We start from the raw sequence: 21,483 nt of genomic DNA on the forward strand, positions 1-21,483 counted from the left end.
TTAAACCTGTTTCTGTGTGTGTGTGTGTGTGTGTGTGTGTGTGTGTGTGTGTGTGTGTGTGTGTGTGTGTGTGTGTGTGTGTGTGTGTGTGTGTGTGTGTGTGTGTGTGTGTGTGTGTGTGTACTGCCCTCCACTGAAGCTGTGAAATCGCTGTATGTTTACACAGTATGTTTTAACTGCTGCCTCAAGCTGCCATAAATTATGCTTACTCCTTGTATCGCTGATATCTGTGTGTGTGTGTGTGTGTGTGTGTGTTCAGACTTTGGCCTCAGCAAGGAGTCGATCGACCACGAGAACAAAGCCTACTCCTTCTGTGGGACGGTGGAGTACATGGCCCCGGAGGTGGTGAACCGGCGGGGGCACACGCACAGCGCCGACTGGTGGTCGTACGGCGTGCTCATGGTGAGGGGACGCAGGCGCTTCTGGATCCAACTTCAACTCCAACTAGAACATGTGATACATTTCAGGCTGTAACTGTAACTCATTACTTTTTTTTATTATTATCGATTTATTATCTGAAAGTTATACTCATAAAGTCCTGTGAGAAAAAATTCATAGATTTTCTATCACATAAGTCAAAATAAAATAAAAGAAGAAATCCTCAAAATAAAGTACCTGGAACGAGTTGACCTTGACCTTTGACCTCTCGAAAAGTTAATGACCTGGAGTTTTCCTTCGAGGTCTCGTGTGCCATTTTACATTATGAATCCGTTTCTTCTTCCACTTCTTTGTGATTATGTTTTCTGATTCATTTAAAATGTTTCTTAGTCTTTTCCTTTGATCATATTCTAGTTTTTTTATGTGTGTGTGTGTGTGTGTGTGTGTGTGTGTGTGTGGGACACTAATCAGTCATCTTGTGACCGCGGCGGTGTCGTGTTCCTCTTGTTCTTCCAGTTCGAGATGCTGACGGGAACGCTGCCGTTCCAGGGCAAAGACCGGAAAGAGACGATGACCATGATCCTCAAGTGAGACACTTTATACTGTCGACACAACTCGTCTCCGCTCGCCGCCGCCGCCGCCGCCTACTGTAGCGGGCTTTTATTACTGTACATCCGATGCGGAGGATTTATAATAGAGGAGATATAAAGTGCAGCACTCAGGAGGAGAGGAGGACGAGGAGCAAAGAGAGAATAAGAGTCTAATCATGTTGAGAAGGAAGAAGAAAAAAGATAGGAAATAATAACCTGTTTCCTCTGTGGTCTCGCTCTGCAGACTGCTGAGTGTGTTTCCTGTGTGTGTGTGTGTGAGAGACATATCACCTCACCACAGTGATCCCATCTTTTCTTTCTCCTCTGCAGGGCCAAGTTGGGGATGCCACAGTTCTTGAGTTCAGAAGCTCAGAGTCTCCTCAGGAACCTTTTCAAACGCAACCCGGCCAACAGATTAGGTAACACCGCCCGTCGCCGTCGTCACTTCTGACCTTTGTCGATAAAGTTTTAAGTGTGTGTGTGTGAGTCAAAATGCAGAGTTTCCATCCTCCTCCAGATAATGACGTGACGCGATGCTATCGAGGAAACAAACAGGAGGAGGAGGAAGATTTTCCGTTCTCTCTTTAAAAATAAAACCCCTTTCAACTGCGGTCAAACGAAACTCTGAAGCTGCAGTTTGGACAAATTCAATTTCTAGACTAAAAAACCCCAAAATATTTTCAGCACTAATTTGTGCTAAACAACAAATGTGCAGTTTTTCTTTTCCTCTTCATTAATGAGGCACAGTGAGCTCATCACTGTGACTGTCACACAGAGTTGGTTCAGACGTGTTTCCTGCTTCAGGCCTTATATTCACTTATATTGTGTTCCCTACCGAATATTGAAATGAAACCTCATATTTGTGTTTGAGTGTTTGTGTTATAAAAACATCACGAGGAACCGAAGAGCTCCGACAGTTTCCCTCTGAGTGACTCAAACCTTTGTCTCACTCTGCCCCCTACTGGTGTTTCCCGTACTGCTGCTGCTGCTGCTGATGATGATGATGATGATGGTGATGATGACTATGATGATGATGAGGGTGATGATGACTATGATGATGATGGTGATGTGTTCATGAATTTGCAGGAGCTGGACCCGACGGAGTGGAGGAGATCAAGAGGCATCAGTTCTTCAGCACCATCGACTGGAACGTCAGTGTCGCACACAAATATAAAAAAACAGCATTGACATTTCTCTGGTTGTGTTTGCCTTGACTGTGTTTCCTCTTCTTCCTCCTCCTCTTCCTTTTCCTGTCGCCACAGAAACTGTTCCGCAGAGAGATCCCCCCTCCTTTCAAACCGGCTGCGGGACGTCCCGACGACACTTTCTATTTTGATCCAGAGTTCACAGCTAAAACTCCCAGAGGTACAGACCGTCACTCTCCCTTCTCCTCCTCATCCTCAAGTCTGATGTCACTGAGTGGCGAGGATTAACAGCTGTGTGTGTGTGTGTGTGTGTGTGTGTGTGTGTGTGTGTGTGTGTGTGTGTGTGTGTGTGTGTGTGTGTGTGTGTGTGTGTGTGTGTGTGTGTGTGTGTGTGTGTCTCAGACTCCCCGGGGGTTCCTCCCAGCGCCAACGCTCATCAGCTGTTCAGAGGATTCAGTTTCGTGGCCATAACAGAGGAGGAGATACAACCGCTGCCCAACACCATAGTCCAGGTACAAACACACACGGACACGTACTGTAGTCAACACGTCTAAGGAGGAAAAGATGGTTCATCAGTGTCAATCCACATTTTCATCAAGGCCACACACGGAGACGTTTGGAGACAAAGTTGCTCCCACGTTTTAAGTTGAAAACCCCAGGGCGGCGTTGTACAGTAGTCTGGACGGGGCGAAAAACAGACATCGCTAACACTTCCTGTCGGTGACACTTCCTGACAGTGACACTTCCCGTCGGTAACAGTTCCACCTCTTCGCCGTCGCTGTTTCCTCCTTCAGAGGAAGTTTGTGTCACTAAAGCAACCGACTGCAGAGTTGACGATCTACTTCCTGTTTACACCACGTGACCAGTGTAGTGTGAATGTTCACGTGATGTGTGTTATGTGGCTGCACGTCCTCAGGTTTATCTCTTTATAACCTGATTTATATCTATTAGAACATCGTGACCTTAGTCTCTCCAAGTGATCATTCTGAAATCTGTCGTGTAATTTATTCCCAACAACAAGCGAATCACATGAACCAGAAAGTCATATAATGTTCTACTTTTATTAACCTTTCTTACCTTTGCTTAAACAAAACATGTGGAATTACTCTGTAATAAATTCCGCTCCAGGGGCGTCTGCAGCTGTAAGACTTTAGATTTCTGATCATGTGCGAGATGCAGGTTTAAAAGCCCCTGGACGTCAGGTTGGGATTAAACATCTGCTGCACAAGCTCATAAAATGGCTTATTAGTTGTAACTTAATATGAACGTTTGCGTCTTTCTGTGCGTAGCAACTGCACCGGAGCACGTCCCAGTTCTCGGACGCCTACGAGATCAAGGAGGACATCGGCGTCGGCTCCTACTCCATCTGCAAACGCTGCGTTCACAAGGGAACCAGCATGGAGTACGCGGCCAAGGTAAAACACCACATCCACCCCGTCGCCGCCGCTGCAGCAGCAGGACGCCGGCCGCCGTTTCTCTGCGGTAACCGCCACGTTCTTCTTGTGTTCCCCTCTTGTCGCTGCAGATCATCAACAAGGCCAAGAGAGACCCGACGGAGGAGGTGGAGATCCTGCTGCGATACGGACAGCACCCCAACATCATCACGCTGAAGGACGTGAGTCACCACCGAGCCAACTGAGCCGCGGTCAGAACGTGGGACAAATCTTTCCTGTCTGCTGAGTTTGTCCGCGAAGCAGCTGGAGACGATGTTCCCGCTTTGCACGTCTGAAGCCCTTTCATCCCAATATCTGGAAAAGTGAACTTAACAAACCATCCGGTGACTCGTCTGTCGCGACTGTTTGATCTGTCATATTTTCAGGTGTACGACGACGGCCGCTCCGTGTTCCTGGTGACGGAGCTGATGAAGGGCGGCGAGCTGCTGGACAAGATCCTCCGACAGAAGTTCTTCTCCGAGAGAGAAGCCAGCGCCGTCCTCTACACCATCACCAAGACGCTGGAGTACCTGCACGTCCAGGGGGTGCGTGTCCTCGCAGGGGCGATTAGATCGACCTTCGTCGTGGTTGATGAGAGGAAGTCAGGAAATTAAACCTCTTTACTTTCAACTGTTTCCTCATAAGTTTCAGAAAAATATAGAACATTCCTGAGTCAGTTCGTTATCGACGTCTAGACGTTTATGGCCACTCGCCTCTTCTCCGTTGCCTCGTTTTAGGATTTAGTAATAATTGAAAAATAGCGTATCACCAACCAGTCACTCAAATTATTAATTTATTTCCAGGGAACTTCTTAGGAGATAGATTTGAATTTACAGACCTGTGAAGTTTTTTCGTGAAATGTCTTGTGCAACATTTTTATTGACGAGTGAAGAGTTAGTTAAAGAATCTGAAATGGGTTTTATGGATTGGATTTGGTTTTAATACACAAAGTAACCAACCAATGGTTATTAAGGGAATAAAGGCTCATGTGTAAATAAATGTTAAGAAGATGAAGTTGAATCCACAAACAATTGCTGATTGTTTATTTGACATTTCTTAATATCCATTACATATTATTTTACTTTAACTGTTTGTACACTATAGATTATATAAATATGAAAGTTGATGTTTTCTGTTTTTCCCGATGCTTTATTGTTTTTTTTCGAAAGAGCAAAGAAATGAAACAGACGTTCTTCTGTCAGACTCTTCAAATCGTTAAATAATGATATGAATCAATCGTTAAAACCGGCGTGTGTGTGACTTCCTGTTGTCGTGTGTCAGGTGGTGCACAGAGACCTGAAGCCGAGCAACATCCTGTACGTGGACGAGAGCGGGAACGCCGAGTCCATCAGGATCTGCGACTTCGGCTTCGCCAAACAGCTGCGAGCGGAGAACGGGCTGCTCATGACGCCGTGCTACACCGCCAACTTCGTGGCACCAGAGGTGGGTCAGGTGGGCTTTTTTTTTTCAGATATGAATTATGTTTAAACACTCGCCTGACGCCCAGTTTCTTTTTTTCTCTTCCTGTGGCAGGTGCTGAAGAAGCAGGGCTACGACGCAGCCTGCGACATCTGGAGTCTGGGAGTTCTGCTCTACACCATGTTGACAGGGTGAGTCAGATATTAACTCTCTATGAAATGTACCTTTAATGTCATTTCAATTATTATTATTCATAATATTTTATTAATTTAAAAACTGAGCAACCACGGCTGCACCTGATGATTCTGTTCACCACCGGTTAACCTGCAAATGACTTTAGATTTCTTACATTAATCCAAAGTTATTGCCCTATTTATATACATTATTTATACTTATATTCATTATATTACTCTATATTTTTGCGATTGAATGAATTGAATTGCAATCAAATATATAAATCTACTCTCCCGTCACTCCGTCTCCAGCTTCACTCCGTTTGCGAACGGCCCCGAGGACACGCCGGAGGAGATCTTAGCTCGCATCGGCAGCGGCAAGTTCTCGCTCACTGGAGGATACTGGACGTCCGTGTCCGCTGAGGCCAAGGTGGGACGCGCCCGACCGTACAGTCATAATCAAAAATATGAATTTAATGAAGAGAGTAACGTAAAAATCCCTCAGGACGGAAAATAAGTTACAGACTATGAATCCGAAGGAGTTCAGACGTTTGTAGTTGAACATTTAGATCCTCTGGTTTGACAGAGTTGGTACAGTAGTGGGTACAGTAATTGCTCTGTGACCTCTGACCTCTGACCCTCCCTCAGGATCTGGTGTCCAAGATGCTGCACGTGGACCCTCACCGGCGGCTGACGGCCGGTCAGGTGCTCAGACACCCGTGGGTGACGCACAGAGACCAGCTGCCCAAGTACACACTCAACAGGCAGGACGCGCCGCACCTCGTCAAGGTGACACACACACACACACACACACACACACACACACACACACCAAAGATATTCAGTTTACTGTCACAGACGAGCAAAGAAACCAGAAAAATATTCACATGTAAGACGCTGAAATCAGAGAATGTTTTAAACGACATGAAGTGATGATCAGAACAGTTGTCCATTGATGGGCCAGTGGATGAACCGATTGATTAACCGTCTCTGATGTAGAAATGTTGTGCCCGGTTGTTTTTAACGCGTCTCTCTGGCTCCGCCCACCAGGGGGCGATGGCGGCCACCTACTCCGCCCTCAACAGGAACGTCCCCCCGGTGCTGGAGCCAGTGGGCTGCTCCACTCTGGCCCAGCGGCGGGGGATGAAGAAGCTCACCTCCACCGCTCTGTGACCTTTGACCTCCAACCTCCTCCTCCCCATCAACTCTGACCTCGATCTGACCTCCGCCGGGGGCCGGACCACCCCTCCCTCCCTCCCCCCTCCCTCTTCTCCTGTCCTCTCCGGCGGGACAGACTACTGATGGACCTGGGAACCGCTGACGCCAAATAGGCCCCTCCCCTTCCTCCTGTTCCTGCACCTTAACGGACGCTCCTGATTGGCTCTCGTCTGCTGTCTCACTGTAGAGTCTCACCGACGGACGGACGGGCGGACGCCGCGGCGACAAACCTGTCGACTCGCGTTTTTTTGTTTTGTTGCTTTGGACAATCAGAGGAAAAATGAAAGTACTGTATTTATTAACTTCTTCATGTGAACAATAGGAACACGGTTAAAACTTAACGTATGCATTTTATTAGCGGCGTTTAAACCTCAAGTAGCCTGCGACACGACGGCGTCCGACAAGGAAAATAGAAGATTCATTTAAGTTCAGTTCATTTGAGCAGCGTCCAGTGTGAACAACCTCTGATCGGTTTGTCTGTGAGGAACTTGAACTCCAGCTATAATTAATATAAATAAGTCTAATATTTCTCTGATTGTCAACAAGTCCCATGAAAAACATCTTCTCACGTCAGTTTTCATATCAAACTAACCGGAGGAGTGACACTTGATATTGAGACTCAGATTCCTTCAACTCCGAATGTTCAAATTCAGATCAATTATAAAAAGCTACGCAACGTTCAGTTTTTTCTTTTTACTTTATGCAAAGTTATGGCAGCAGATGAATATTTTCTGTGAAGGTTTTGTCCAGTTCTCTCTCGGATCGTTACAATCTGACTCTTTCATCTGCCACGGACATTTTTCTCTCCTCCAGTGTCTGAAATGAATCCGCGCAAAAAACAGTGAGAATATCAAAAACTGATGAATCAATAAATCCGTGAGACACGTCGGCGGATTCACACCTGGAGGCTTTTAACTCTCGTATGTTTGCACAAGAGGAAGATGATGTGACGCTTCCTCTTTAGTTTAGTTTCACGAAACCAACGGTGGGATTCTGTCGTGAGCTCGTCGTGGAAACGAAAAATAAACGTTTTCCTGCTTCCATAAGAGAGAAAACACTTGAACCCGGAACGAACCGCTCGTCCTGACGGGGGAACCGACCGGAGTGTAAATACAACTCAGGTTTCTATGAATCAAGACAATGCTTTATTATTATTATTATTTTAATTTTTTAAGATGTCCAGCAGGAGGGAAGGAGATGTACAGACACAAAGCACACGAACAAGGCTGTCGGGAGTCGACCAGGACACAGAGACGTTAAAGTCCAAAACCCCACAGACGCATCTTCTTCCTCGTGGACGTTGATTTAAATCACCGCTCGTCTTTCTTTAATCTGCCGTCTCCGACAGGAAGTGGAGGCAGGAAACTCAAACTCGTGTTGTTGTTTTTTTAAACACGTCCTGGAAAAAGTGCAGAATTTAGCAAAAAGGTTTTTTTTTATAAATGAATCTTGCTGACGAACCTCCGACCACCGGAGGAATCTGAATTATGGCTCCAATAATAATAATTCTCTTAATTTAAAAGAAACAAACAGTTTCAACAGAAACCACCGACACGAGATTTGGTTTAAAAAGTAAAGTTCAGCTGGACCCTGCGTGTTTGTGTGAACTGCTCCTTTAACCACGACCCAAACAACACGCGTGTGAAACTTTCTGCTGCAAAATGTAAAATCCTCCGGGGGGATTTTTCAGGCGTCGACGATCAGACTGACGTCGCTCAGCGAGCACTTACAGAAGAACAGAGATGAATTCTCTCCTGCTCGACGTCGAGGGATTAACGTTTTCTTTTCTTTTTCTATATCATATTAAATATATATATATATATATATATACAGTATATATATATGTTTGCCTCGTGTATCCATGTACAGCTCTGGGATAAAGGAATGTAAAAGGAATGATTTTTTCTTCTTCTTTCTTTCTGTAATTATAAACAAGGGGAACAGTTTTCTCTCTTCTTCCTCCTCCTCCTCTTCCTCCTCCTGTGATCTGCTGCTGCGCCGACTCTGTTTTTTTGTATCTGCAGCAGCGAGAGTTTGGACTTTGTATGAAAAACAATAAAAAAGGATAATTAGCAAAAAAAAACACAAAAAGCTCTGTGACTTTTTTTACAGATCGCTTCAAGTTTGTGGGAGAAAACAAATTCACCTGCTGATCACATCGTTCTGTCACATCTTTGATATCTACACTAAATTAATATTCTAGAGATTTGAACAAATGTTTTCATTGTTTGAAATGTCCGACTCCAGGATCTGTGGGTAAAGATCTGGAAAGAAGAGGATTGTGAGAGAAGGTTCGTCGTGGCTGGAAGCTGCAGGTGTTTCAAATTGAATTATTCACAGATTAAACAATAAGACACAGATCGATGGGGAAAATAATACATTTTTAAAAAAATATCTCACAATCCTAAAACTGTACAACTGGTCAGTTTTTGTCAGTTAATTTAGTTTGATACCAAAAAGCCTTGATGTTTAATATTCAGCTCCACTGATCAGATAAGAACGATAAAAAAAAGAAAGCATCGACAGATCAGAGACGAGAGGCTGAAAGTCGGTGGAGTTTCCCTTTAATGAGATTCAAACAAAAATTAAAAATAAAAAGACAAAGACAAACGCTGCAAAAATTAAATCAAAGTTCTAGTTAAAAAAAAACTAAAAACAGGCGAAAAGTGATTTTAACAATTAATAAAAAAAACATGCAACAGATTTCAATCCAAATACTGTTAAAAAAACAACTTGGTGATTTTATCACGCAGAACAATGTTTTTGATTTATTCATTTCATAATAATATCAACCTTTAACAGAAACTCAAAGTCTGAAGTGTCAAATGAAAAGTTTGTGTTTTTATTTTCATACCACTGTTTGAAAAAAAAAAAATTTTAACTGGTAAAACAATTTGAATTTGTTATTATTGGAAACGTGTAAATGTAAAAACATGTTTATCACCGAGGTCAAACTTAACGGCGAAGATGTAGTGGATCATATATACATATATATATATATATACACACACACACCTGATGTTTCTGGAGTATTGATCTTTCATTTGTATTAATATGAACAGTCCAGTGTATCGACGCCACAAACTATGATTTCGTTGCTCAAATGTGTCATTTTGACTCAATCACCCCAAAAAACTAGAACATTAAAGTAAAATATTTACATGATCCAACTGTCGTGATGGGAAATATTACAAAAACCATAGTGGGGCGGCTGCAGGGACGAGAATCCAGCACACAAAGTTGTGGCAAAAACAAATTTTAAAAATATAGTAAAAATTCTCAATTTGACGCCAGGATTCAAATCAAGACAAATAAAAACTCGGTCGCCGAGTCCGAGTCCTGTTCTGCTAGAAATATATAGAAATATATATATAGGAAGTTCTGTGTATTAATTGGTTGTATTTGAACTTTTGAACTTTTAGTTTGTTAATCTTCCTCCAATCGACAGGTTAATCGATGATGAAAATGATCAGCTGGTTGACGTTGCAAGACATTATTCTTGCATTTATCCAGAGAACGACTGATCGATGCCAGAGGTTTAGCGTCTCTCTTCGACTCAGAGGAAAATAAAGGCCGCAGCTGTTTGTACAAGATGCATAAGTCGGACGCAGGTGGAATCTTCCGGATCAGGCGTCCGAGTCATCTGTCGCAGAGTTATCGACGCTGGCGGAGACTCCGAGCATCGGCGGGTTGTTGTTCTCCGTCTGCGGCGGCGGCGTCTGCAGCCTCCTCTTCTTCCTCTTGTCGTCGTTGATGATGTGCACGTTCAGCCCCCGCTCCGTCATCTCGTAGATCTGACACTCGGCGCAGTAGTACGGCGACACGCCCACGTGCCTGAACTGATCTTTGAGGTACGACGTGATGGTGTTGAAACCTCGGTTGCAGACGTCGCAGCGCGGGACGACGCCCGGGTGCTGCTTCAGCAGGTGCGCCCTCAGGCCCATCTTCGTGCCCTTGTACCCCGTCGTTGTCGCCGTCGCCGTCTCCGTCCCGCTTCCTGCTGCGGCCGGGCAGAGCAGGCAGGTATAGACGGCGAGCTGCTTGGCGTGGCGCCGCGTGTGCGTGTCCAGCTCGATCTGATTGCGAAGCGTCTGCTTGCAGTGCGGGCAGAAGAACGACTTCTTCTTCTCCTCCGTCACGTGCATCGTTCTCAGATGCACGGCGAGACCCGACGCCCGGCGGAAGAGTCTCCCCGGCGGAGGGCACAGCGCGCAGGCCAGCCGTCCTTCGCCTGAGTCGCCACGTTGCAACACGCTCTTATTGGTCACAGGTCCGCCCGCCGCCGTTTTCATCTTCCTCTTCTTCTTCTTCGTCGCCTCTCGTCTCGGCCGCGACGCCGCGGATGCTTTGGACGCCGCGGTCGACGGAGCTCTGGCGTTTTCTCTGACTGCCTTCTTGGCAGGAAGCGATCTGTCCACGGACATGGTGAACTGGTAACTCTCCCCCTCCTCCTCGGGATTTGAATACTCAATAACATAGACGCCGTCCTCCTCCTCCTCCTCCTCCTCCTCCTCCTCCTCCACCGCGGGTACCGAGTACTCCACCTCGTAGACGTCCGCCGCGTCGTGACACTGCTCCTCTGCGATGTGAGAGTCGTCGATTCTCACCACGGTGATCTGGTTCATCGCGCCCGCACCGTCCCAGCTCCCGCTTCCTGCAGCGCCGCTCGTCTGACGTGAGGAAACGGGCAGCAGATAAAACGAGTCACAAACTGTACGACGTGCGACGACGTCCGTCTTTGTAAACTCTCACAATCAGACAAGGAGGGAAAAAAGGAAAGAAACCGGAGGACGGGCAAAAAGACGTTTTTTCTTAAATCTATTTAAACATATTACATGAGCTGAATATTTATGCCGTCTGTCACGAGCTCATTGGAGATTGGCCACAGATTGTGTGTGTGTGTTGGATATATATAATATAATAATATAATGTAAAAAAAATGTTCATAATAGTCATAATGTTTATATGTTGTTGTAGTTTTAGATAGATAGTTACTTTATTTATGTCACAGCAGCACGTTTCACACAGCACACAAAATATATACAATATATACACAAACAAATGTAAAAATATACGAATTGCAGTTGAATATAGAGAATAAGAATAATAAATATAAAGAATTTACATGAATATTAATAGTGCAGTTGTACAATCAGTGACCATTAGTGTGCAGAGGAACATGGTAACAAAATAATAATAATGACAATAATAATAATTATAATGACAGTAATAATAATAATGATAGTAAAAATAATAATAATGGTAATAATAATGTAAATGATAGTAATAATAATGATAATGATGATAATAATGATAATAATGATAGTAATAATAATGATAATGATGATAATAATGATAATAATGATAATAATGATAGTAATAATAATAATAACAATAGTAATAATAAAAATAATAGTAATAATAATGATGATAAACTTACACATAAACAATATAAACTCGGTATTAAAGAACTTTAACGGTTGAGAAGCAGAAACGTTCGGACGGATCAGACACTCACCGAGAGCCCGCGGCGCGAGGCGGCCATCCCCGCCGAGCCCCCGGTCCGCCCCGGTCCACTCCGGTCCGCTCCGGTCCACTCTGGTCCGCTCCGGTCCACTCTGATCCGCTCCGGTCCTCCCCGGTCCGCTCCGGTCCTCCCCGGTCCGCTCCGGTCCGCTCCGGTCCTCCCCGGTCCGCACCGGAGGTCGAGAACCGCGCGAGGAGGACGGAGGTTCCGACAAGCGGCGACGGTTCGTCTCCGCCGAGGAGACAAGTTCAACGTTTAACGGCGGAAACTGCGAGACAACCGGAACAAGCGAAGGAGAAACGTACGTCACATCCGGGTGCAGAGCAGCTGCTGCTACTTCTTCTTCTTTTCGTTTTTTTGTTGTTGTGTTGTTATTGTCATTACCGCCACCACCCGGTGTGAAGTGTCACTGCTGCTGCTGCTTCTTTCAATAGAAAGCAAAGGAATAAACCTTCCGTTTAAAAAAAAAATAAAGGTTTTACTACAAGTTTACATTTCATTTAGTATCAAACAAACGCTGCATTAGAAACATTGCAATTTCCTGAAATATATATATTTTTAAAATCCTACAGTGAAGTGCAGACAGAAGAGGTGATGTGTTGAAAAAAAAAATTATAAATTAAAGGATCAACTAGACAATAGGGGCCATGTAATTTTCCTATTTTATTTATTAATTATTTTAAAAGGTATGAATATTATTATCTATGAATTTGTATTTTAGATAATAGTTCCACATTTCATTTATTTGTGAATTTTCCCCCAAATGTATTTATACATTTAAAATTCCAATCAATATATTTTCACATTTATATTTACATTTTTATCTCTATATTTATTCCTTTCTAAAATGTATTTTTGTCCTCATATTGACATCTTATTTATGATAATGAGGGGTGACATCAGTCTGGTTTGGCTGCAGTGATAAATAATAATAATTATTCCAATAATAACAACAAAACACAAGAAAGCGTCACGGCAACTGATAAATAAGAATTTATTTATTGCATTTGAGTAACATAAGGCCAAAAATATGACACCAACATTCCTTTTCGCAGCCGTCTGACACGTTCAGGATAAAGCTTCCCATTCAATATTTTTTTTAAGCACAGTAAATGAGTTTTGTACAGTCAGCAACAAGAGGAATATAAAAATGTAACACACTGGGATGTAAAGCCACAGTGAAGCACACATGAGGTGAAAGGAGGTCAGGAGGAAGTGACTGATCAGATGCTGTAAACAAATAAAATGTAGTGAAACAAACCACTTGGTATTTTTTAACTCTGGGGACAACTGTTATACAAAAAGACTTTAAAAAAAGAAAACAACTGTAAACCACCAAGACAAATAATGTAACAGGAATCAAACAAAGTCGCCATGGGGGTCGTGAAAAATAAATGAGGAAGGCGTGATAAACTGTAAAAATGATGCACATACACACACACACCACTCTTGGACCTTGCTGGTCAGACAGACGCTGAGGGGCGTTGGCAGGATGGAGACATCTGATTCGCTCAGCTCTCCACCGTTTGGTTAAAGTGTCTCTTTCCGTCCAGGTACAACATCGACTCTGTCGGACAAACACAAAACATCAGCGTCAAAATGTCTCGGATGGTACAGTCACACCAATTTTAAATACAACAAGTTGAGATCAGACAAACAAGGGGTTACAGGTGTGTGTGTGTGTGTATGTGTGTAAGTGCGCCCACTCACCTCCATATGTCTTTGGGATGATGCTGGGGACGTCGCGATCTGAAACGAAGGTGTAGTGGAAGACGTTGGTGGTGTTGTGCTTTTGGGTCATCGGGTCGAACACCTCGCTGTGAACTCTGACCTGGATGTACTTCCCCTGTGTGAAGCACACCTGAAACACACACACACACACACACACACACACACACACACACAAACACACAGCTCCTGGTGTAAACAAACAGCCAGGAGGTAAATAACTGGACCCCCCCCCCCTCACACACACACACACACACACACACACACACACACACCTGTGATGAGAGCAGCAGCAAGGAGCCGATCTCCACGGGTTTCTGGAACATGATGTCGTCCACAGCCACCAGCCTTGGTCGGCATCCTCTGCAGCACAGCGGCAGTGAGGGATGGAAGCCGAGTTTTTAATTTTTTTAATTATCACAAAACAAACATCACCAGCGGTTTCCAAAACGTGACTATCTCTTCTCGGAAAGTCTCTCACCCGAAGGAGCAGGCGTTGGCCCAGCCCAGCTCGTAGGCTTTCCTCATCAGGAAACCTCCAAATATTCGGTTGAAGATGTTCCTCTCCTGCTCAAATCAAAAATAAACACACAGAAAAAATCTATTAAAGCTCCACAGCCTGTCAATCACGTGCATTAGTTACAGACGTGAGTTAAATAACTGGCCTGATGAAGTTGGAGTTGAAGATGAAGAGAAAATCTGCAGCTACCGGTTATTTATATAATTGATTAATCAATCAATTGTCGTCTATCAAAGGTCAAGAAATAGTGGGAAAAATCGACAGATCGAAACGTATTCTCCACGTCTCGATGGCTACGATCAAAAGAGTTTCAAGAGAAAAAGCAACTTATCGGAACGACCTGAATCGGAGAACATCGGACAGTTCGTCGCCGGTTTTTACTGAGATAGTTGTCGATTAGTTTTAACTTTTCAATCCGACCAGTTAATCAAATCTACATAAAGAGCAAAGTGGGACAGTGGAATGCTCCCTGAAGCCGCTGTTCGCTCCTCTCTCACCTGAGGGTGGCAGATCTCCAGTCCTTTCAGTTTGGCGTTCTCCATCCACACCGAGTTCGGAGGAAGAACTCTGCTGCTGAAACTGACCGTCCTGGAGGAGAAGACGCGGGAGAAGATTGGCAAAAATATTAGGTATAAAAGGCTAAAAGGACGAATGGGGACTGTTGGTTAATTGTATCTCGGCCGTACTGTGTATCCAGGGTGTTGAGGAAGAGACCGTGCACGATCTTCCTCTCCTCGTCTGTGGGAGCGACCTTCAGCAGCGACGCCGTGCTCAGCTCCACGCGGCGGAATTTATTATCTGGAAAGGACGACCGCACGATTCAGGGAAAAGAAGAAAAACAAAGGACGTATATTATCCTATAATGAAATCAGGTGATACTCTTGTACCTTCTCCTTGCTGGAAAATGTTTTCCTCCTCTGGTCCGTCGGGCTTCAGTGGATTTACGAACGCCGCCCTGAATTTAAATGGGACGGAAACAAAACGGCGGTGGAGAGAAGAAAAAGAGTCACGGCCTGAGCTCGTGTTCATATTTAATCCTCGTCAATGGACGATGAGTTTGGATCTTACCTCTTGTTCTCCGGGTCCCGGGCCACCATGACAAAAGTGGCATCCAGAACTGGAGCGTAAGCTCCGTCACGGTACTGGAGGAAAGAGACGGAGTCACTTTAAAACGACAGATTATCGTTCCCATTCCATTATCCGTCCGATCCGATCCATGGCATTTTTTTTTTTTACAATTATGGGAATTTGCTGCCAATTCGTTGGCTCCAATGCAGCTGCATCTCCGTGTCTGCACTCGTCACCGCTCTGTGATCTTGTGCATTTGATTGGTTACCTGTCAATCAAACAGTCTGAACAGGACAACTTTAACTTTGCAAAATAAATCTGACTCTTTGACTCTCTAGGTGTGTGTGTGTGTGTGTGTGTGTGTGTGTGTGTGTGCGTGTGTGTGTGTGTGTGCGTGTGTGTGTGTGTGTGTGTGTGTGTGTGTGTGTGTGTGTGTGCGTGTGTGTGTGTGCATGTCTACCTGTGACATGTGCATCTTGGCTTCGATAGACGTCTTTCCCACCCAGGTCACATGACCAGTGAACTTGATGTCGCAGTCGGGATAGATGACGTGCTGCCTCATGTCTGACCAACAGCAACAACAACAACAACAACATCAACAAAAAGCATTCACACTGAATCACAAAGCAAAGAGACAAGTTTTATTATCTTTAAGCTGGTTTTATTTTGTTAAATAAGCTGTTTTAACAGGAGATTATTTTGCAGCTATTTTGACAAATGACAAATCAAATTTTTTGGGAGGATGAAAAAAAGACAGAAATGTGCATGTTCTACGATTCTAGTAAGAATATTTGACTTCCATTATACTAAACTGCATATCGGTGGGTTTCTATTGGTGGGACCAAAAACAAGACATTCTGGGACAATCGCTTTGTCTTTATGGACCAGAAATGAACCGGCATATAAATGAAACATGAATATGTAATCCCTGTGACAGAAAGAAAAACGGAAAGACAATCGAGACTCTTACCGATTTTGTCCACCAGGGCGGTGACGATCGACAGGGGAGACTTCTTCAGTGCCGGGTTGTAGGTGTGGGAGTAAGATATGAGGACTGCGGAGAGAGAACGAACGGGGAAGATAAACATTCCGGAAAATGTTTTGCTGATTTGATTGGATTTGAGAGATGAACGTCTTCAACAGTACAATATGATACTGTACCTGCTAAACTGTCCAGGTCCTCCAGGATTCTACCAAACCTGTAGAGAGGAGGAGGAAGATGGTTTAGAGACAGGAGTGAAACTTCAGTTACTTATTTGTTTGTGTTAGTGTGTGTGTGTGTGTGTGTGTGTGTGTGTGTGTGTGTGTGTGTCTCCACCTGACGGTGTTGTGGAAGGTCAGGTACTTCTCCCGGAGCTGTGGCTCGGAGCCCAGGGGCAGGTGAACCTCCAGGTAACTGTCCTTCATCGCCTTCGCAGGAAGATCCCGCTGAGACGCGGCCAACATGGACGACAGCGACACTCGCTCCGTCATGGCCTGCTGGTGGTCACTGTGGAGGCGCTCGTCGGTTACATCATCACATATAAAACCTTTACGTTGGACTTGTTCCTGGTTAATACAGTATATATAAAAAATATATTACTTTTTTACGATTAACAGTAATAAATTTGTTTGTTTCCTCTTATTGTGTCAAAATGTTACATTCCATTTTTTCCCCAAATATTAGTTTATTTATAGAAAAAATTAAGTGAGTAAGTCTGAGTCAGTTGCAGTGAAACGAAATCCAAACATCTGGGAATTGTAGAGCTGGAGATTGAACTTCAAAACTTGTTTTTCTTTGAACTTGGTATGGGATGTTTGAGACTCATAATCGTGTTTATGATATGATGGGACTTTATTAATCCCACGCCAGTGAAAATTACTTGTTGCAGCAACAGCGAGAGTCAAGGCGTCGGGGAAGAGGTAGAAAATACTACAAAATATACAATTAAAAAAACTATTTAAAAAGCGTGCAAGTATTGCCCTTGTTGCCCTAAAGTTCCCAAATGAAAGAAAAATCTTTTGTGATGTCTACTTTTTTACTATTTTGCCACATAAATAGTAACTTCAATAATAAATACAAATTGATGTGTGTACTGTGTAAAAAAAAGACACAAAGTCAAAAAATAATAATGTGTTTTTCTACAAAAACGCGTGTAGTAAAGTGTTGAATATTGCATCATAAAATTACTTGATACAGCGTCAGTTACTGGAAACGATAACAAAATGCCACAAACTCAAAGACCTCGGCGACGACTTCCTGCGTCAGTACCTCCAGTTAGTGGAAGCTCCCACGATCTCCCGCAGCCTGTTCCGCACTGAAAAGACACAGAAGAATCATTTCAGGACTCGTTTAACGTCCGAGTCTGTTCGTTTGTTTCTCATGGTGCGTGAAAAGTTCCAGGCTGCGAGTTTCATACTGTCTCAAGTCGCTCAACATTCACAATGACAGTGTTTCCCACTGCAGGCTTCAGAAACATCAGAAACAAAAAACTGGAGAAATCTGAAAAATTTTAAATGCTATAAACACTTCTTGGAGTTTTTCTTTTCTGAAAGGCTGCAGCTTATTGAGGCTCAAACAGTGAGACAAAATGAAACAACACAGGAGAAGAAAAGAGGCGGTGAGTCAGGTGGAGACCAGCTGAAATTAAATACTGAAGCCCAGTGGCTCAGAGGGAAGAATAAGGACACAGATGCCACAGACGAGGAAGAAATCCAGCTGGTCGGAACTTTAGATCCAGACCATGTGCACAGCGTGAAAGCTGCTCGACGTGAACCAAGGAGGCGTAGAAGAGAAACGGATCATTACGGGTCAGTGGGGGAACATGCAAACAGGGAAGATGACGTCACGACACCCCCGTCGTAGAAGTGTGACACAGCCAGCGACATCACAGCGAGTGCAGTTTTAAAATAAAATTGTAAAATGCGGGGCGGAGTCTCGAGAACCGCTCATCCGAAACACTTCGCACACGACGCTGCACTTTTCCCGGAGTCGTTGAGTCAATCAGATGAGCGGTTGTCAAGGAAATAGAGACGCTGACAGACAGACAGAAACACAGACATTTCTGGATTAATTAGTAGGATTAGAAGAGAATTAATAGGTGGTTAAGATTTTTCCTGGGTTTTTACCAACACACACCATTTGACACGTGTAAAAGTGGATTTCCTGCGGAGAAACAAACAGGATTAAAATTACCTGCTGGGCGAAAGTTCAGAGCGACGAGGCTGGATGTCGGGGGAGAGCCACCGATTCGGGATTAATTCACACACATTAACAATAATTAGAGGATTTGACATCAGGAGGAGAGTTGAGACAGGAACAACAAGAACAACTTTTAAAACAACTAAAACACAGGACACACGTGTGGAGATTATCACAAGCTCATTAGGAACAGTTTCATGTGATCACACCCAGAAAGTAATGATGTAATCATTACATCCAATCAAGGACAAAAAAATCAATTTCTACGTGATTTATTTGGGAGGAACGTGTTCGTTCTAGACAGTCAGACAAAAAGAAAACATCACAGAACAAACTATCACCAGTCATTTCCACATGTTCTATATTTAAACTGATCAGTTGAATCTGGTTTCCTCAAAACACATGACGTAGATGAGCAGCTTCACACTTAGGTCACTAAGGTCACTCTAAGGTCACTGGTGATGAGCAAATATTTGGTCTGTGTTCAGGTCTTTTTCTTTGCAGGTCATTTGAAAAAAATCAGGACAAAAAAACAACTCTGCAAAACAGAAAACACCAAAGTTCTGTTTGTTTATGGGGGGGGTGGGGGGGGGGGGGGCAGTCGCCAACTCACCCTCCACCATGTCCGGCGCTCTGCCGTGCTTGGACACGCCCCCTGAGCAGAGCGACCTGGTCGTCAGGGACGCGGCCGACCGGAGCAGCTGGAACCTGCAGGCCAGACAAACAAACAAACGATGATGACCTTTGACATTAGGGAGTCCAAATACACACACACACACACACACACAGACGTCTTCCGCTTCTAAAAAAAAACTGTTTAGAGGGTCTGATCCACAGTGAACAGCTGATTAGACACACACACACACACACACACTCTCTCGTCGTGTTATCAGACACCTCAGCTCTCATCAGCAGCTGTTCTTCTTCTTCTCCTTCTTTTATCAACACAGACACACACGCTGGTGTCCCGGTGAAACCCCTCCCCTCCCGGATCAACGCTGTCTGACTCCAGCTCTCTACTTATCATATTAAAAGGAGAACACACACATCTCTCCAGAACATTATCACCACCTGTCCCCTGCAGAACGATACGACCGTCACCTAGAACATTCCAGGGCATTCAGAACCCAGTTCCACCCAGAACCGGTGACATTAACAGTCATTCACTAATCAATAGCGTCGTTAGGCTGAACAATAGCGAGAGACATTGATGTAAATATGCCATTTAAGGCCGTGAACAGAATTTCTGGTGATGCTGATGACATTGAAACTGTGGGACTTTTGATCTCCTGCTTCACTTTGAAACTTCCCTCCTGGTGTTAAAGGTGAGATCTCAACGGGGCCATGAACTATTCTCTGTGAATCTCTTCCAATTGACAGATCATATCCAGCAGCTCGTCCTTAAAGGATCACAGAAATGAAATTGCTCATGGTGCAGAAACAGACATTTCAGATTTTTGATACAACTAATAACAATAATATTGTCTCTCTTGTAATTTGTGCACAACTGATCAGTTCATTTTGAGCATAACATAACATTTCATAGCATTAGATAAATGTAGATAGAGTAGAAGAAAGTACAATGTCGCCCTCGGAAATGTAGTGAAGGGGAGTCTCCATTGACATGAAATATTTAAAAAATAAAAGTTTGTCAAATTGAACTCAAGTAAATGTACTTTATTCCTTTTAAACCGCCCAAAATGATATCATCTCCTTTGACCTGACTCTGTAACACTGACCGGGAAAGATCAGTAAGGTTTATTTTTTATAGTATTAATATTTATTTATGTATTTAAGTATATCACACAGACAGACGATTGTGCGATGCAAGTATTCTGCCTTCACTGTTATCACCTAATACACGTGTATTTCATATCATGTCTTTGCACTGAGTGTATCCTATCTTATTATGGTGTATTGTTTTTCTTTATGCTTACACATTTAATTCAAATCTGTACATTTAATGTATCAACATCAATGTCATGTATTTTTATTACACACTTTATTTTTTTAGTTTTAGTTTTTTTTCACACGGTTATAGATAAACTTATATAGCCAATGTGATAATAGAAACTTTGATTATTGAATATTTTTCATATGTCTTCTGTTGTGTTGTCGGAGCTTGACAGGACACCACCCCTCAGTGGGCACGGTGCTCCTCCCTGCCCGGGCCTGGCTGTTTCCGGTGGAACCACGTTGCTTCACTCACGGAGCGCAAAAGCAAAAATGAAAAATAATAATAATAAATAATAATAATGCTGCATTAGGAGCCGAGCACACGCACGTGCAGCACTGGGGTTAGCTGGACTCCAGGGAGAAGCTAACAGTTAGCTCTGACATTAGCCGTGTTTGTTTTTCTTCTTTTTAATCGTACTGACCTCGGGGAAAACATCGCGGAGCCCGGAGGGACACGGTCGGAGGTCCAGGCGGGTTGAAGAGTGCTCGGTGGGGGGTTGTCTCTCTTCACAGCGGAGCGACGTGAGCCGGGTCCAAAGAAAAAACAGCAATCAGGACAGAGGGCAGACTTCCGTGTTGTGTTCAGGCCCCGCCCACTGACCGCAGACGCTCGGACCCTGAGTACAGTCTGTCAGGCACTTCACTCCTTAAAGGGATAGTCCAGTGATTTTGAAGTTGGGTTGTATAATATTAATACAAATAATAATAATAATACATTTCATTTATAGAGCACTTTTCATTGCTTGTATGAGTTACTTATGCATATTTAATATGTTACCTTATTGGGGTTGGGATGGTCATTTAACCGAGTTTGGATACAAGTGAAAGTAGCGTAAGTCTCAGTCCCACTGTTGCAGAGGGGACCACCAACTAGCAACTATTGCTACTGCTCTGTATATAGTATTTATATACCTTTGTTTTTTATTTAATGTTATTTTTTGGTTAAATTTTGTACATACTAACCCTTTTTTGTAAATTTCTTATATATTCTTCTGTCCACTTTGCTACTGTAATGCCAGAATTTCCCCATTGTGGGACAAATAAAGGTATATCTTATCTTATCCTATCTTATCCTAAACTCTGTTAAATGACATCGGTGATCACCATCGCCATAAGGTAACATATTAAATATGCATAAGTAACTCAT

The 21,483-nt window shown here is 43.6% G+C and overlaps 3 protein-coding genes across 6 annotated transcripts in view; 1 reads left to right on the top strand and 2 right to left on the bottom strand.

Annotated features, from left to right (window-relative positions):
* The window catches only part of rps6ka3b (ribosomal protein S6 kinase, polypeptide 3b), a 31,075-nt gene extending 22,636 nt beyond the window's left edge, over window positions 1-8,439 (top strand). For both annotated transcript variants that reach the window (XM_035619864.2, XM_047329759.1), the window contains 14 exons: window positions 260-402; window positions 895-965; window positions 1,299-1,387; window positions 2,055-2,119; window positions 2,231-2,333; window positions 2,516-2,625; window positions 3,403-3,528; window positions 3,639-3,728; window positions 3,933-4,091; window positions 4,828-4,989; window positions 5,080-5,156; window positions 5,451-5,568; window positions 5,787-5,927; window positions 6,189-8,439. In XM_035619864.2, coding sequence (XP_035475757.2) covers window positions 260-402; window positions 895-965; window positions 1,299-1,387; window positions 2,055-2,119; window positions 2,231-2,333; window positions 2,516-2,625; window positions 3,403-3,528; window positions 3,639-3,728; window positions 3,933-4,091; window positions 4,828-4,989; window positions 5,080-5,156; window positions 5,451-5,568; window positions 5,787-5,927; window positions 6,189-6,311 — 1,577 coding nt within the window. In that variant the 3' untranslated portion in view covers window positions 6,312-8,439. The remainder of the gene's footprint in view (window positions 1-259; window positions 403-894; window positions 966-1,298; window positions 1,388-2,054; window positions 2,120-2,230; window positions 2,334-2,515; window positions 2,626-3,402; window positions 3,529-3,638; window positions 3,729-3,932; window positions 4,092-4,827; window positions 4,990-5,079; window positions 5,157-5,450; window positions 5,569-5,786; window positions 5,928-6,188) is intronic.
* A 464-nt stretch (window positions 8,440-8,903) lies between these two features.
* On the bottom strand, window positions 8,904-12,184 carry si:dkey-226l10.6 (endothelial zinc finger protein induced by tumor necrosis factor alpha). Its single transcript, XM_035619868.2, has 2 exons — window positions 11,875-12,184; window positions 8,904-11,026 (listed from the first exon to the last, which is right to left on the bottom strand). Exons 1-2 carry the CDS (start codon window positions 11,899-11,901, stop codon window positions 9,983-9,985), a joined length of 1,071 nt encoding a protein of 356 aa, XP_035475761.1. The 5' UTR covers window positions 11,902-12,184; the 3' UTR covers window positions 8,904-9,982.
* A 676-nt stretch (window positions 12,185-12,860) lies between these two features.
* Window positions 12,861-20,943, bottom strand: acot9.1 (acyl-CoA thioesterase 9, tandem duplicate 1). 3 transcript variants are annotated; one of them, XM_035619865.2, is made up of 16 exons: window positions 20,759-20,943; window positions 18,994-19,088; window positions 18,318-18,344; window positions 17,451-17,496; window positions 16,518-16,688; window positions 16,361-16,398; window positions 16,170-16,253; window positions 15,660-15,763; window positions 15,200-15,273; window positions 15,019-15,086; window positions 14,818-14,929; window positions 14,629-14,719; window positions 14,093-14,178; window positions 13,887-13,974; window positions 13,594-13,744; window positions 12,861-13,450 (listed from the first exon to the last, which is right to left on the bottom strand). In XM_035619865.2, exons 1-16 carry the CDS (start codon window positions 20,770-20,772, stop codon window positions 13,395-13,397), a joined length of 1,305 nt encoding a protein of 434 aa, XP_035475758.1. In that variant the 5' UTR covers window positions 20,773-20,943; the 3' UTR covers window positions 12,861-13,394. The 3 variants fall into 3 exon arrangements, with proteins under 3 accessions (XP_035475758.1, XP_035475759.1, XP_035475760.1); XM_035619866.2 differs by lacking the exon at window positions 18,318-18,344; XM_035619867.2 differs by lacking the exons at window positions 18,318-18,344; window positions 18,994-19,088; window positions 20,759-20,943 and having other exon boundaries at window positions 17,424-17,467.
* Window positions 20,944-21,483: the final 540 nt, after the last annotated feature.

This window comes from Scophthalmus maximus, chromosome 21 (assembly GCF_022379125.1).
Source record: "Scophthalmus maximus strain ysfricsl-2021 chromosome 21, ASM2237912v1, whole genome shotgun sequence".
NCBI lineage: Eukaryota > Metazoa > Chordata > Actinopteri > Pleuronectiformes > Scophthalmidae > Scophthalmus > Scophthalmus maximus.